This window comes from Hirundo rustica, chromosome 8 (assembly GCF_015227805.2).
Source record: "Hirundo rustica isolate bHirRus1 chromosome 8, bHirRus1.pri.v3, whole genome shotgun sequence".
Classification (NCBI taxonomy): Eukaryota; Metazoa; Chordata; class Aves; order Passeriformes; family Hirundinidae; genus Hirundo; species Hirundo rustica.
Genome location: NC_053457.1, coordinates 17,616,890 through 17,632,313, shown reverse-complemented (window position 1 = coordinate 17,632,313; position 15,424 = coordinate 17,616,890). Strand labels below are relative to the sequence as shown.

The 15,424-nt window shown below is 40.4% G+C and overlaps 1 protein-coding gene across 1 annotated transcript; it reads right to left on the bottom strand.

Annotated features, from left to right (window-relative positions):
• Nucleotides 1-8,699: 8,699 nt before the first annotated feature.
• On the bottom strand, nucleotides 8,700-12,840 carry LOC120755912 (beta-microseminoprotein-like). The gene is made up of 4 exons (XM_040071515.2): nucleotides 12,770-12,840; nucleotides 10,301-10,400; nucleotides 9,804-9,906; nucleotides 8,700-8,941 (listed from the first exon to the last, which is right to left on the bottom strand). Exons 1-4 carry the CDS (start codon nucleotides 12,770-12,772, stop codon nucleotides 8,812-8,814), a joined length of 336 nt encoding a protein of 111 aa, XP_039927449.1. The 5' UTR covers nucleotides 12,773-12,840; the 3' UTR covers nucleotides 8,700-8,811.
• Nucleotides 12,841-15,424: the final 2,584 nt, after the last annotated feature.

Genomic DNA, 15,424 nt, shown 5'->3' with positions numbered 1-15,424 from the left:
TTTTCTAGGTGCAAGCTATGGAGGGAACTTGCAAACAGTTCTCTTTGGACCACAGCAGAGAGTGATCTGCCTGAGCCTGGGCAGTGTTAAGGGACAATTAAGAAGTCTTTTGTGTGATCTATGAATTCAGAGGAGCCCTAATGAAATGCTGTGATGCAGAAACCACTCACAGCAGCAAAATCTATGGGGATAGTCCATTCATGTATTGATTATTTGGGTCATTTGTGACCCACATAACAGCATATTTCTTCATGTTGTTCATGTATAAGATGATAGGTGCCTTGCTTGGGTGAGGAATGGGTTTTTCTACCAGATGTAGCTCTGTTGAAATCTTATGTTGGCTTCCCAACTGGTTCATTTCTTAGTAAAAACATTCTAAGAATATCATTGATCTGCCTACTTCTGTGCCTCCTTTCCACTTATCCTTTGGGCTAGAGTATTCTCTTTCTTCCCAAGGCAGAGAAAAGTCTTGGAGACTTTCTTGAAGATTTACCTTGCTATTTTACTCTAGTCCTTCTTCAGCTGGAGTTTCTGATTACATCTCACTGATACCAACAGAGATATCAGAGTAATGCAAGATGACCAACTCATTTTTTTCCTGTGTTTTTAAGTGCAAGGCAGTCAACAGAGAGAAATTATTTCAGAGCAGTAATGTTATTAGAACGGCCCAATAAACCAGCTAATACTTATGGGCAGTTCAAAGCTAGAAGAGGTGTGCTAAAATGGAAGCAGTTCAAGAATCTTGTTTCTTAAGCTAGCATTTCAGTACTACTCTCCCATTCTTGAGAGGGTTAAGCTTTCTGTGTGGGAGAGTAATTGCAGGACACACTACAGCAGTTTGTGTATCCAGTCACTTAGCCCTGTAGGTTGATTATCATCACTATTGAGAGGGGAAAAACAAGAAGAAGCATGAGGCATTTCAACTCACAGATCATAAGTAAACATGATTTTACAAATGAACTCTTCTTGACATTAAACTGACAATGCTACTATAATGTACTTTGGCTTTACTTTAATAAAAGTCTGTCACATTTGTCTGTGAGAAAGGATAACTATGTTAAAGAAAGGCAAACAACACTAAAATGTACAGTGCACTGTTTACACAAGAACATATTGTAAATGTGGTGGAAGGAAGTTTTATCTTGGTGGGGACACTTTTCTTAAGTCTGAGGTTCATACACCCACAAATCTCAAAGCCTAGGCCCTCAGATCTCTCCCAGGACAGGAATTATCAAAGAATTGTATTAATTTTATAGCAAGGTACACAGGCACTGCAAGGAATTTGTCCCAGGTAACAGATGGCAGAGCAGAAACTTGAATTGATATTTCAGTTCAAGATGGGAGACCCCACCTTGAGACAATATCATTTCTTCTCTTATCTGAACACACCTGTCTTCTTCCATGTGTAGCCAAGTCCCCATTCCTGAGTCCAATTTCAGTTTTAATTCAATGGCGTTTCAGTGGGATGAAAAACACTTAATTTTTTTATCTTGGTGCAAATGCATTTTTAAAACGCATGATAATTTCTCAGCTAGACTGGAAAATCCTGTCAGATCATGATCCCAGGAAGAAGGATCAGTGCTAAGTGAGGATCAACACAAAAGGATCTAAAGGGCCAACCACAAACACCCGGCCATTCTTGCAATGAGGAGATCTCCATCTCTGAAGTGCAGGTAGAACTGAGGGAGATGGCCACGGGTACCGTACCAGGGAGAACAAACATCCAGAGGCAGTAAATCAAAATGAATAGGAGAGGCAGATTCAGCAAAAAGTATCTCCAACTTATGAGAAATGCTAAATATCCTGCACTTCTACATTCCATCTCAAGCTGTGCAGTTAAAAAAAAAAAAAAAAAAAAAGTATTAGAAGTCTTCAGTGAACCAGAAAGATGACAGAAAAGTTTATTCCACAAATTAAAAAACCCACAGTGATCCCACTTGGAAGCTTGTTATCTTGACCCTGCAGCTGATTAAGCATTTTCACATATGTATGTTAAAAAGACCATTTGTGGAGCTGTGACTTAAAGAATTAGCTATAAGGAGGGGTGGCAGGTTGGAGCATTGCTGTAGTTCTGTCCACTAGTGCCTCTGGTTTTGTGGAACTTCCGTCGTGCAACAGCAGACCCTGCTCTGGCCATACTGGCATTGGGAGCATGCCTTTGGACCTCCAGGTGGTAGCAAATTATCTGGTCTTTCACCTCAAACACCAGCTGTCCACGCGTGCACAAAACGAAAGGAGGCTTAACTTCTATTTTATACCACCAGTTACTTAGTTCAGCATACTTCAGACTATTTTTGGGGAAATTCAGTTAATTTTGTGCCTATCCCACCGACACTGTACCTCAGCTCTATTTAGAGAGCATAAGCTTTTTTGCATTTTTAAAAACCTTTGAGTTACTGATTCTATGAAGACTAAATGCCACAGTTGGAAGTTATTGCTGCAGGACTCAGAACTGACTGGGATGGGAGGGCAACCACAGAATGCTTCAGCCAAATCCAAAGGATATCTTGGCTTTTGGGACCTCTTCTCTCTTTTCTTTGCTGTTTTCCTCTATAATGCGTAAAATCCTGCTTCCTGCCATTTCTTGTCCTAAACCCTTCCTGTCTAATTGAGATGGGCAAGAACAGAATACCATGAGAGATTTTGTGACTTGCACCTCTGACATGTTTCACCAGAATTACACTTGGGCTGTTTAGTTTGTAATAACATTATGCACTATGCAGTGTTGTGAAGAAGTAAGCCCAGGAAACCCTGCTATAAAACCCCCACAATGTCTTGGAATACTTCTTGAAAGTAATTTATCACTTTCTGAGAGCAACTTGAGCTAGGAGAATTGCTTAACCCCTCTTTGAGAAAGCAAAGTGGAGTGGCCTTCTGAAAGGGTAGAAAATGCAACAAACTTCATGTAATTTTTTTCACAAAATGACAGCTAGCATTTTATTTTTGAAATCCTTAAAATATGAACTATGCTGCAGATTAAATACATGTGTGGTATTGCCATGATTCTTTGATCATATACATGTCAACAGATCGAATTTAATTGCTGTAAAAACTAAAGAAACTGAAATTTGGACTTACTCTGACAATAATGGGTTGTTTCTAAGGAGCTTTTGTGTGGCATAACCTGTGGATATAAAAATGGCAAAAACTTATTCTCCGATGTCTTACCAACACAAAAATATTTCTCATTTGGAGAGGAAGTTTCGTTGGGATTTCTGAGGAAGTTATCAAAATTCAACAAGTTTTTCTTTAATCTCTTTGCTGTGGAGGATAGAAAACAGAACTAGTACCTCTCGCTCCCCTTCTGCCTGACATGTTTCATTAACTTTTGGCAGTATGTAAATAATAAAAATAATTCAAGAGAATAAGTGATGTATTAGCCTTCTTTCCTGCAGGTGGATAACCTCATGATTAAAAAATCCCAAACCAGTAAAAACTATCTGTGGCAATGTTGTTGAGCATTTCGTTCCTCAGAGCAAGGGAGATTAGACTCCTGCGCTTCGTTGCTAAATTAGTTTTATTTAGAGGGGAGAAAAACCAAAAAGCAGTTTTGGTATTGGCAGCGACTCTGGTAAAAGCAATACAATTGCACATTGAGACTAAAAAAAGTAATTTTTAAAACATTTATATGCAATTTCTGGGTGTCAGTAAACACAGTCTATTCCCTGGAGTCTACAGGATGAGGCTCTACTCTTCCTTCGCCTGGTAAACCCATCAGAATTAATTTTCTTCTCCAGAGTCAGCTCTTGTTTGTGCTGAGCTGTTCAGATTCTGCTTCAAGTACAAGTGGTGGAGGAGGTGCCCCTGCAGTGGAAGATGGGCTTCACCACCCACAGATGAATTCTGGAAGGATATGCTAATCACACAAATTAGCTGGTTCTTCCCAGACCCAGAACCTTAAAGAAATATTCACATGAGATTTAAAGCCTGTGTTAGATTTCTTTTTTTCTGGTCATTAATTCACACTTTTACTGGTGTTGTCAGCAAATCAAAAAATCTTCTTGCACTAAGAAAGCCATCTTCATCTGTAAGAAAACTAGCACCCAGATTCTACAGAAACTCTTGGATCTTACAGGAAATAAGGCTCTAATTTAAAAATAAATACAGTTCCAAAAAAGGAAAGTAGTAGAATGAAATCCTACATAACTTAAAAGTTAACTAAACATCTGTAAATCACTTAAAACAAAGAGTCTTAAAAATTAATATTAAAAATATGACCTTTTGATAGAAATGAGACACTCTGATTACACATCTTGTAAGCTGAATCAGGACAATTAGGAGGTTAGAAGCGAACCACTGAAGTGCTCTCTGTTATGAGATTTTCCCATGCCATCGTGCTTCTTTGTGATGGCAAAGCACCTGTAGGAAGGAGAGGAATTCCACAGTGCAGAGAGGTGTGGAGCAGGTGTTAGCCCACACGAAACTGAACGGAAAGACACTCCTTTGAGGGGTCATCCTTCTGCAGCACATCATAGTCACAGCGCTTTTTGTTGAAAACGACTTTACAGTTCTCTTTGTCGTAAGTAACGGGAGTAAAAAAGCTGTCGGTGGCAAATAGAAAGCAAATGTTAGCTTGAGAGCTTTCACTAGCTCTGGAACGTGGGTGAGAAAAGGCTCTCTTGTGCTCTTACAAACTCATTTATCCCCAGCAGTGGAAAGCTGTAATCATGCTACAGGCAATGATGGTACCAAGAAATTCAAACTTACAGGGAACAGCATTCCATTGAACCTTTCCCGCAGTAGCATTTGTGGCAATCTTCTGTCCTCTCAATGTGTCCAAAGGGATACACTTTTCCATTCATCATACAGCCTGCATAAGACAGCAGCAAAACAGAACATGTTCTGTAAGTTTCCACCTAAAGGCTGAAGGGTTTAAAATTTTCTTGAACCTTTTTGAAAACGTAATTTCAGGCAATAGGAAAGTGCAAGGTTTTGGGGTTTACTCTCTCAACTCCTGAGTGGCTCCATGTGCTCCAGCACCAATAGCAACCTACCAGCAATTGCAATAATATTGCTGCAACCATACACAGCCCAGGGGAAGACTTTGTTTTCCCCTACTTTGGGCAACTTGTTGCTGGAGCTCCCTATTTGTGCTTTTCCAATATCTTCCCCATCCCTTGTGGTTTGAGCCCTCCCTGGCAGTTCCACATGGAGCCAAGCTACCACAGAGCAATCAGGTCAGAGGATCTTCCTTGTTCATACCATTGTAAGGCCTCCCTGGAATTTGAAGTACAATAAAGCAGTATGCATCAGCCAGAGTCACTATGCTGCCAGTTGCAACAAGGAAAGCCAGAAAGCTCTTCTGTAGAGAGAAAGAAGCAGATGGTAATTCCTCCTATTTATAGGTCAACATATATTATAGAAACTACTGCCCCCTCTGTACAACCTATGCCATTCCTGAGATGCTCATCAAAGGCAGCTCTTGGTGTCTGTACCTTTGGATTACGTGAGCACAAATTACAGGAAAACTAGGTCATGGAACTTCTATCTATTTATCATTACCTAACTGTTGATTCAGATTCTGCAAACACCTTTGGAAGCTTGAAGAGCTGGAACAGGACACAATTTGAGGGATCAAAAGTGAAGAACAGAAAAAATTCACAGACAAAATATACCCTTTTTCCTTTGTAAAATGACTGTCTTTTTAACTGTACTTGACGTTTCTAAAGTTTAAAAACATGGTCCTAAATGTTTGCAAGATTCTGAGCATATTCACAAACATTTCTGAGGAAAGGATAACAGCAAGTGAAAGACTAAGAGGTAACTGTACAGTTTCCTGCAAAGAATTACAATGCAAATGACAAAATTCACAGTAATCTTCACAGAGGTGTCTTCCTGTCTTATCACCTTACAGGCTTGAAATACAATACAGCCACATTTTAAATGTGTAACTAGGTGATGCTCTTAAATGCTCACTTTTTGCAGTTTTAAAGCAAACACCTATCTGTATCCCCATTACAAAAAAAACCCCAAACCAATCTCAACCTTTGACTTACCATTGTGGAATGCTTGGCTTCCAAAGAGCTCTAAGTTTCCAGAGAAAGTTGAAGTGCTCTATGTGGAATCAGAGAGCAAATATTTTATGATGCCCTTATCTTGTGCAATTCAAGTCTGGTTGGGGCAGGGTGGGGGGGAAAGCCTACTCAATGCAAATGCAGTTATTTTGTAATATCCAAAGAAATCTCTGAAAGTTTTCCAGCTGGCAATGAGGAAATGTTCGATTTTGTAGAGTAGTGACCAGAGTAAATTTTTGAGTTCAGAACTTGTATTCCTTGGAAGCATTATGATTAGAACAATACCTTTCTGATGGAATACAAATATTGATAGCTGAGCTGTAGACAGTATTTTCCAGCTAGGTGATTTTTAGGTGGGGCAGAAATGCATGAGAAATACTTTCTGCTATCAGTGGGCTGGAACATGCTGAGCAGTGCATCAGGTATTAATAGCAAATGGAGCTTTTGCCAGATCTTTGCATACTCATGGTTAGTGCTGTGGTGTGCACTGAAATATAACCAAAGGTCCTCAGCTACTAGCAAGATCAAAACCTCTTAACACTGAGACCTTAGCTGAAGCTGGCTCCCATCACAACATCTCTCTTTCTCCTCCATCAAAATAAGATATAAAATAATAAACTAATTTTCATGAACCTTAGAAGAAAACTTTCCTCACTTAATTTTTGAGGCTGTGCTAGGAAAAAATTTGGAATTCTTTTATATTTCAATGTCATGTGTCACAGCTCCAGGCTACAACAAGCTGGATATTAATCTTGATGTCTGCACTTCTCAATGCTTCAAATTCATAAGTAATCAACCAGGAAACTCCAAGTTTTGTTACTTGTTAGCTTCTTTATTTTTACAAATAAAATTTAAATAAACCCATAAAATCTGAAAGCCAAATTTTCTCAAGAAGCAGTTCTGTGAGCTACTTATGTAGGGAAGCCTTTTCCTTGATCGCCATGCTCAAAATATTACCTTCCTAAGAAGCTGCAGCTGTTTTTTTTCTCTCTGAGCAGCACTATCCCTTCAGGTGCATCTGCTGAGGCTGTGTTCTGTATAATTTTGACATGAACTAGCATAAAACCAGAAAAGTCATTCAGGACAAATTTCAAAACTGTTCCTCTCCTGCAGAACACAAAAACCTTTTAGGCAAAACTTATTTAGAACGTTAAGCAAGATGAGAATGTTTGTTTTCACAAACTCCATTTAGAGGAATGATAGGATGGAATCAGTGAACAGAAGTCAAGATTTTTAAAAGGCGAATGCAAATGTCTCTGCTGGAGAAACCTGAGCTGTCTCTTTATTCTGGCCCCTCACATTTTTCATTTTTACAGGAACCAGTTGTACAGAAACACAGAGCTATTGACTGATACCCAGGCTGAAGCACAGACAACTTTAAAATGAAGTATGTAATACCTGTGCCTGCAAAATACCTGGCTTTTCTTTCCCCAAACCATGTTTCTTGCAGGTCTTAGAAACCTTAAAAAAAAGTTCATAAGCAAATTACCAAAGTCAGTGAAAATGCACCATATTTAATCTTCCTGATTTTAATAATGGCTCACAGAGCTTGAGATGGATTGTCTTGTGAAGGAAATAACCCTGCTGAATAAATGTACACTGACACTTGATTTGGGGACAAGTGAGGATCCCTGCACTAAGAATGCCCAGCTGTGTGTAACCTCATACTTTTACAAGACAACAGATTTGTTGTGATCGTGGAACTTCATCAAACAATCCAATTCTTTTGGAAGGTGTGTTTCTTCTCAAACCATGGAACAGATAACTACAGACTGTTGTAGCTTTTTAGTATCCAGTTCTGAAGTGGAGAGCTCCATGTAGAATCAGCATTTAACAGGGTTTTGTTTTGTTGTCTGGTCTCATATATGTGGGCAGATTTAGGACACTAGGCATTGCTAGGTGGGAGATTTGATTTCCAAGCCCTGCTTTGAAGCTGAACTTCATTCTCCTGCCAATGTGGGGAATTGTTGTACTGAAGAGACAGAAGGCATCTGCTTTATTAGTACCTCAAGCTCCGCTGCCGTGAGGAAGCGTGTCTCCAGGGGCTGATCTAGATCTCTTTTTCAGCGTGGATCAGAAACGCTAAAGCAGCACAGTGTGTGCAGACTTTGAAGATCAGGACTTGGCTGAAGACAAGTCTGAGCATCAGAGTTTAAAGTTTAACATTGCTTTAAACTTCAGGTCTGGTCAGAGCGGGTAATGGACTTGAGCAATCGCTGCCAATGTTGGCTGATGACATTGATGAAAAAAAGGGAAAAAAATGAGAGAAAGAGGATGATGATCTCTCATCCTCACTGATTTTTCTGAGGCGTTAGCAGGACAGGTCTTATCAAAAGTCCATGCACCCTGAATAGGAGCCATTCTACAGCATGTCCCAGATAGTTGCATCACTTCAAAATGGATTTTGGCACCTGGCTAGAAGAGAACCTGTGAAGCATGACAGCTGCTTGTGCCATGGTACTGGTGCACTGTGTGTCAGACTAGAGACCTAAATGCATTTCTTTCTCAAAGAAGGTGGCATTTCCACATGTCGCTGCAAACCACAAAACATCAATATGAAGCATTTAGGGAGATTTTATCTCAATTTATTGTAGTCAACAAATGCAGTATTGATCAGAATTACACACTCTAATTACGCATCTTGTAATCTGAATTAGGACAATTAAGAGATTAGAAGCAAGCCACTGAAGTGCTCTCTTTTACGAGATTTTTCCCATGCCATCGTGCTTCTCTGTGATGGCAAAGCATTTGTAGGAAGGAGAGGAATTCCACAGCGCAGAGAGGCTTGGAGCAGGTGTTAGCCCACACGAGAATAGACAAAACACTCCTTTGAGGGGTCATCCTTCTGCACCACGTCATAGTCACAGCGCTTTTTGTTGAAAATGACTTTACAGTTCTTTTTGTCATAAGCAACAGGAGTATGAAAGCTGTCAGTGGCAGAGAGAAAGCAAATGTTATCTTGAGAGCAATAAGTTTCAATACTTCAATCATTATAGCCGGAACTACTGCTGAGTGAGAGAGGTCTGAACTATGGCTAAGGGCAGCTGAGCTAGCTTGAGTTATCATACAACTGCAGCTTCCAGAGCCTCACATGATGCCCAGTGCACTGCACTGAGTAGATGTACCAGGATGTTCAGCACTAGCAAAGGGATTTCTAGCTCAGCACTCTGCAGTGTGACATAAGCATGGGCTTGGCATCGTTTCTCTTTTTTTCCTTCCTCATAATTTCCAGTTTGCATAGGATGTGGTGGCTGCTCCCTAATAGACTCTGCCACCTAAACAAAACAAATCAAAGATCATTGTCAAGGTATTTTGGGCCTTTGAGAAAGCTGGAGGAGGAAAGGAGAATGCTGGAGAGGTACTGGACAGCAGAGACTTGTCATTCTACATTCAGCCTATTCACTGGAGGAAAGCACCTCAGGAAAGGGATTCAGATCATCATCAGCTCTTTAGGGAAACTTCACTTAAGTCACCCCTCCCTATCCCCACTTTCCCAGCTAATGAAAGACTTAACTGCAGTGAAAGAGGGGTTCACAAGCTCCTTAAAAATTAAAGGCAAGCACCAACTGGATGGGCCTGGAAAGGCTTGTGTCCACTCCCAGTCAGCAGAAAATGAGTTAAGCACAGGAAGCTAAGGATCCAAACAATCACGAGTTCTATGTGGCTTTCACTACTTGTGACATGGATGAGAAAAGGCTCTCTTTTGCTCTTACAAACTCATTTATCCCCAGCAATGGAAAGCTGTAGTCATGCTACAGGCAATGACGGTACCAAGAAGTTCAAACTTACAGGGAACAGCATTCCATTGAACCTTCGCTGCAGCTGCATGTGAAGCAATCTTCTGTCCTCTCAATGTGTCCAAAGGGATACAGCCTTCCATTCAACATACAGCCTGCATAAGACAGCAGCAAAACAGAACATGTTCTCTAAGTTTCCACCTAAAGGCTGAAGAGTTAAAAAAATTCTTGAACCTTTCTGAAAATGTAATTTCAGGCAATAGGAAAGTGCAAGGTTTTGGGGTTTTACTCTCTCAACTCCTGAGTGGGCTCCATGTGCTCCAGCAGCAATAGCAACCTACCAGCAATTGCAATAATATTGCTGCAACCATACACAGCCCAGGGGAAGACTTTGTTTTCCCCTACTTTGGGCAACTTGTTGCTGGAGCTCTCTATTTGTGCTTTTCCAATGTCTTCCCCACCCCTTGTGGTTTGAGCCTTTCCTGGCAGCTCCACATGGAGCCAAGCTACCACAGAGCAATCAGGTCAGAGGATCTTCCTTGTTCTTACCATTTTTGGCCTCTCCTGGCTTGTGAAGTTTACTCCAGCAGTATGCATCAGCCAGAGTCACTATGATGCCCATTGCAACAAAGAAAGCCAGAAAGCTCTTCTGTAAAAGAAACACAGTGCTCATGTCATGCATTTTAAAACACACGGATTATCTCTGATTTCAAAAGCTGTCACTGAACCTGAATCAAAATTAGAAATAACCTTATGCATGCATGAAAATAGTGGAAAAGGACATTCCAGATATTTCCCTGCATTGATGACTTCTTCATTTAGGTGGAAGACACAAAATGGCATCATATTACCATGGCAGCATCATCACTCCCTGCCAAAATTTAGTCTCTATAAATCACACAAAACTTCAATAGTATTACAAACTTGAAAGCCCTGTCAAACGCTTGTCAGTGCTTTATTTATTGTCTTTGAGTCAGCTCTAGCTATTTCTCCAGCAAATCTTTGTAGAGCATCCCATTGCTTTACTTTTGGGAACAGCAATTGCTTCACATTTTGCGATGGAGAGGAGATCTCAGATCTAAATCTATTCCAGTGGCCTTTTTGACACAGGTGGCTGGTTAGAGAAGAGAGAGATAAATGTGTGTCTTTGGGCAAAATTCGAGTGCTGCACATTGTACTTAGCGACACCTGGCCCATCTTGTCAAACCATGCAGACACAGGTTGGGACTTAACACGGGACACAAGTCCTTTTGTCTACTGGGGGCAACAGCAGAGCATCTGGAAGAGGCCTTCAGATACGTCCCCTGGGACCTGCTGAACATCCAGGACTTTTTGGGAAAAGCCTGCATGACTTTGTAATGATTGTTTCCCTGGGGTAGAGGGATTGGAGAAGCAGGAGAGAGCACAGGTGTATTTTGATGGGTTGCTCCAGCTGAATAATTTAAAAGAAAAGTTTAGGAATAGCCAGAGACTGAGAAGCAATGGAGGAAGTTATTTAAATTTTCTTGATAGGACTTGCAGACTAACATGAAAGGATTTAATATGAGTAGATCTTTCCAAGTTACTGTTCTGAACTTCGGAAGCTATTGCTGAGGCTGTTGCTGCTTGAAACTGCGTTCAAAATAGCACTGAGGGGCTTGGCTCACTTGAATCACAATACCATAAGACATTGAAAGGTTCTGAGCCTCAGGCAGGAGGTGAGCCAAGGAGAAACTCCTCTGTCTGCTGTGGAAGAAACTTGTTATTTTAATCCTTGATGTCCAGCTTTCTTACGGGACTGAGTGCCGTTTACGGTGCCATGAAAGCAAGGAGGAGGACGGTTTATGGAGTGGTCTGGAAGGAGTTAATGCTCCATTTTCATTGTGGTTCTGTGGAGTTCCTGAGCCTTTAGGCTGGAATGGAGACAGCTGTCACGCTGAGAATCACAGCCAGAATGAGAGAAAGGGAAAGACAGAATCTCCCAAAGTGTGCTATTCTGTGGTGCCTGGGTCAAGTGTTTGCAACAACACAGGTAGTCCATGCCATGTCACTCACGTCTGAATAGGAAATACAAAAATCCTTCATTTCTTGTGCTGTCTTCTGTTATGTTTTATCATTTTTTCCTTCCAGCATTTTCCTTATCATGCTATTCCTGGAATTGACAGTCACATGAGTTTGGGTATGCTCCTCTCTCTAAAGATGGAGTTTTCGACCTTCAACCAAAACTAAACAGAAACATAAGGGGAAGCCCGTGGCGTTCAGTCAGGTGCCTGAAGGTGCTTTATGCTGCACCAGGCAAATGATTTGTCAGCTAAGTATCAGAAAGTTAGCAATAAAGCTTAGGCAAAGAAAGAAGCAGATGGTAATTCCTCCTATTTATGGATCAACATATATTATAGAAACTACTGCCCCCTCTGTACAACCTATGCCATTCCTGAGATGCTCATCAAAGGCAGCTCTTGGTGTCTGTACCTTTGGATTATGTGAGCACAAATTACAGGAAAACTAGGTCATGGAACATCTATCTATTTATCATTACCTAACTGTTGATTCAGATTCTGCAAACACCTTTGGAAGCTTGAAGAGCTGGAACAGGACACAATTTGAGGGATCAAAAGTGAAGAACAGAAAAAATTCACAGACAAAATATACCCTTTTTCCTTTGTAAAATGACTGTCTTTTTAACTGTACTTGACGTTTCTAAAGTTGAAAAACATGGTCTTAAATGTTTGCAAGATTCTGAGCATATTCACAAACATTTCTGAGGAAAGGATAACAGCAAGTGAAAGACTAAGAGGTAACTGTACAGTTTCCTGCAAAGAATTACAATGCAAATGACAAAATTCACAGTAATCTTCACAGAGGTGTCTTCCTGTCTTTGCATCTTACAGGCTTGAAATACAATACAGCCACATTTTAAATGTGTAACTAGGAGATGCACTTAAATGCTCACTTTTTGCAGTTTTAAAGCAAACACCTATCTGTATCCCCATTACAAAAAAAAAAAAAACCCCAAACCAATCTCAATCTTTGACTTACCATTGTGGAATGCTTGGCTTCCAAAGAGCTCTAAGTTTCCAGAGAAAGTTGAAGTGCTCTATGTGGAATCAGAGAGCAAATATTTTATGATGCCCTTATCTTGTGCAATTCAAGTCAAGGTAGGATTGGGGCAGGGGGGGTGAGCCTGCTCAATGCAAATACAATTATTTTGTAATATCCAAAGAAATCTCTGAAAGTTTTCCAGCTGGCAATGAGGAAATGTTCGATTTTGTAGAGTAGTGACCTGACTAAATTGTTGAGTTCAGAACTTGTATTCCTTGGAAGCATGATGTAATACAAATATTGATAGCTGAGCTGTAGACAGTATTTTCCAGCTAGGTGATTTTTAGGTGGGGCAGAAATGCATGAGAAATACTTTCTGCTATCAGTGGGCTGGAACATGCTGAGCAGTGCATCAGGTATTAATAGCAAATGGAGCTTTTGCCAGATCTTTGCATACTCATGGTTAGTGCTGTGGTGTGCACTGAAATATAACCAAAGGTCCTCAGCTACTAGCAAGATCAAAACCTCTTAACACTGAGACCTTAGCTGAAGCTGGCTCCCATCACAACATCTCTCTTTCTCCTCCATCAAAATAAGATATAAAATAATAAACTAATTTTCATGAACCTTAGAAGAAAACTTTCCTCACTTAATTTTTGAGGCTGTGCTAGGAAAAAATTTGGAATTCTTTTATATTTCAATGTCATGTGTCACAGCTCCAGGCTACAACAAGCTGGATATTAATCTTGATGTCTGCACTTCTCAATGCTTCAAATTCATAAGTAATCAACCAGGAAACTCCAAGTTTTGTTACTTGTTAGCTTCTTTATTTTTACAAATAAAATTTAAATAAACCCATAAATTCTGAAAACCAAATTTTCTCAAGAAGCAGTTCTGTGAGCTGCTTAGGTAGGGAAGCCTTTTCCTTGATCGCCATGCTCAAAATATTACCTTCCTAAGAAGCTGCAGCTGTTTTTTTCTCTCTGGGCAGCACTAATCCCTTCAGGTGCATCCGCTGAGGCTGTGTTCTGTATAATTTTGACATGAACTAGCATAAAACCAGAAAAGTCATTCAGGACAAATTTCAAAACTGTTCCTCTCCTGCAGAACACAAAAACCTTTTAGGCAAAACTTATTTAGAACGTTAAGCAAGATGAGAATGTTTGTTTTCACAAACTCCATTTAGAGGAATGATAGGATGGAATCAGTGAACAGGAGTCAAGATTTTTAAAAGGCGAATGCAAATGTCTCTGCTGGAGAAACCTGAGCTGTCTCTTTATTCTGGCCCCTCACATTTTTCATTTTTACAGGAACCAGTTGTACAGAAACACAGAGCTATTGACTGATACCCAGGCTGAAGTACAGACAACTTTAAAATGAAGTATGTAATACCTGTGCCTGCAAAATACCTGGCTTTTCTTTCTCCAAACCATGTTTCTTGCAGGCCTTAGAAACCTTAAAAAAAAAGTTCATAAGCAAATTACCAAAGCCAGTGAAAATGCACCATATTTAATCTTCCTGATTTTAATAATGGCTCACAGAGCTTGAGATGGATTGTCTTGTGAAGGAAATAACCCTGCTGAATAAATGTACACTGACACTTGATTTGGGGACAAGTGAGGATCCCTGCACTAAGAATGCCCAGCTGTGTGTAACCTCATACTTTTACAAGACAACAGATTTGTCGTGATCGTGGAACTTCATCAAACAATCCACTTCTTTTGGAAGGTGTGTTTCTTCTCAAACCATGGAACAGATAACTACAGACTGTTGTAGCTTTTTAGTATCCAGTTCTGAAGTGGAGAGCTCCATGTAGAATCAGCATTTAACAGGGTTTTGTTTTGTTGTCTGGTCTCATATATGTGGGCAGATTTAGGACACTAGGCATTGCTAGGTGGGAGATTTGATTTCCAAGCCCTGCTTTGAAGCTGAACTTCATTCTCCTGCCAATGTGGGGAATTGTTGTACTGAAGAGACAGAAGGCATCTGCTTTATTAGTACCTCAAGCTCCGCTGCCGTGAGGAAGCGTGTCTCCAGGGGCTGATCTAGATCTCTTTTTCAGCGTGGATCAGAAACGCTAAAGCAGCACAGTGTGTGCAGACTTTGAAGATCAGGACTTGGCTGAAGACAAGTCTGAGCATCAGAGTTTAAAGTTTAACATTGCTTTAAACTTCAGGTCTGGTCAGAGCGGGTAATGGACTTGAGCAATCGCTGCCAATGTTGGCTGATGACATTGATGAAAAAAAGGGAAAAAAATGAGAGAAAGAGGATGATGATCTCTCATCCTCACTGATTTTTCTGAGGCGTTAGCAGGACAGGTCTTATCAAAAGTCCATGCACCCTGAATAGGAGCCATTCTACAGCAATGCCCCAAATCCCACTTCAAAATGGATTTTGGCACCTGGCTAGAAGAGAACCTGTGAAGCATGACAGCTGCTTGTGCCATGGTACTGGTGCACTGTGTGTCAGACTAGAGACCTAAATGCATTTCTTTCTCAAAGAAGGTGGCATTTCCACATGTCGCTGCAAACCACAAAACATCAATATGAAGCATTTAGGGAGGTTTTATCTCAATTTATTGTAGTCAACAAATGCAGTAGTGACCAGAATTACACACTCTAATTACGCATCTTGTAATCTGAATTAGGACAA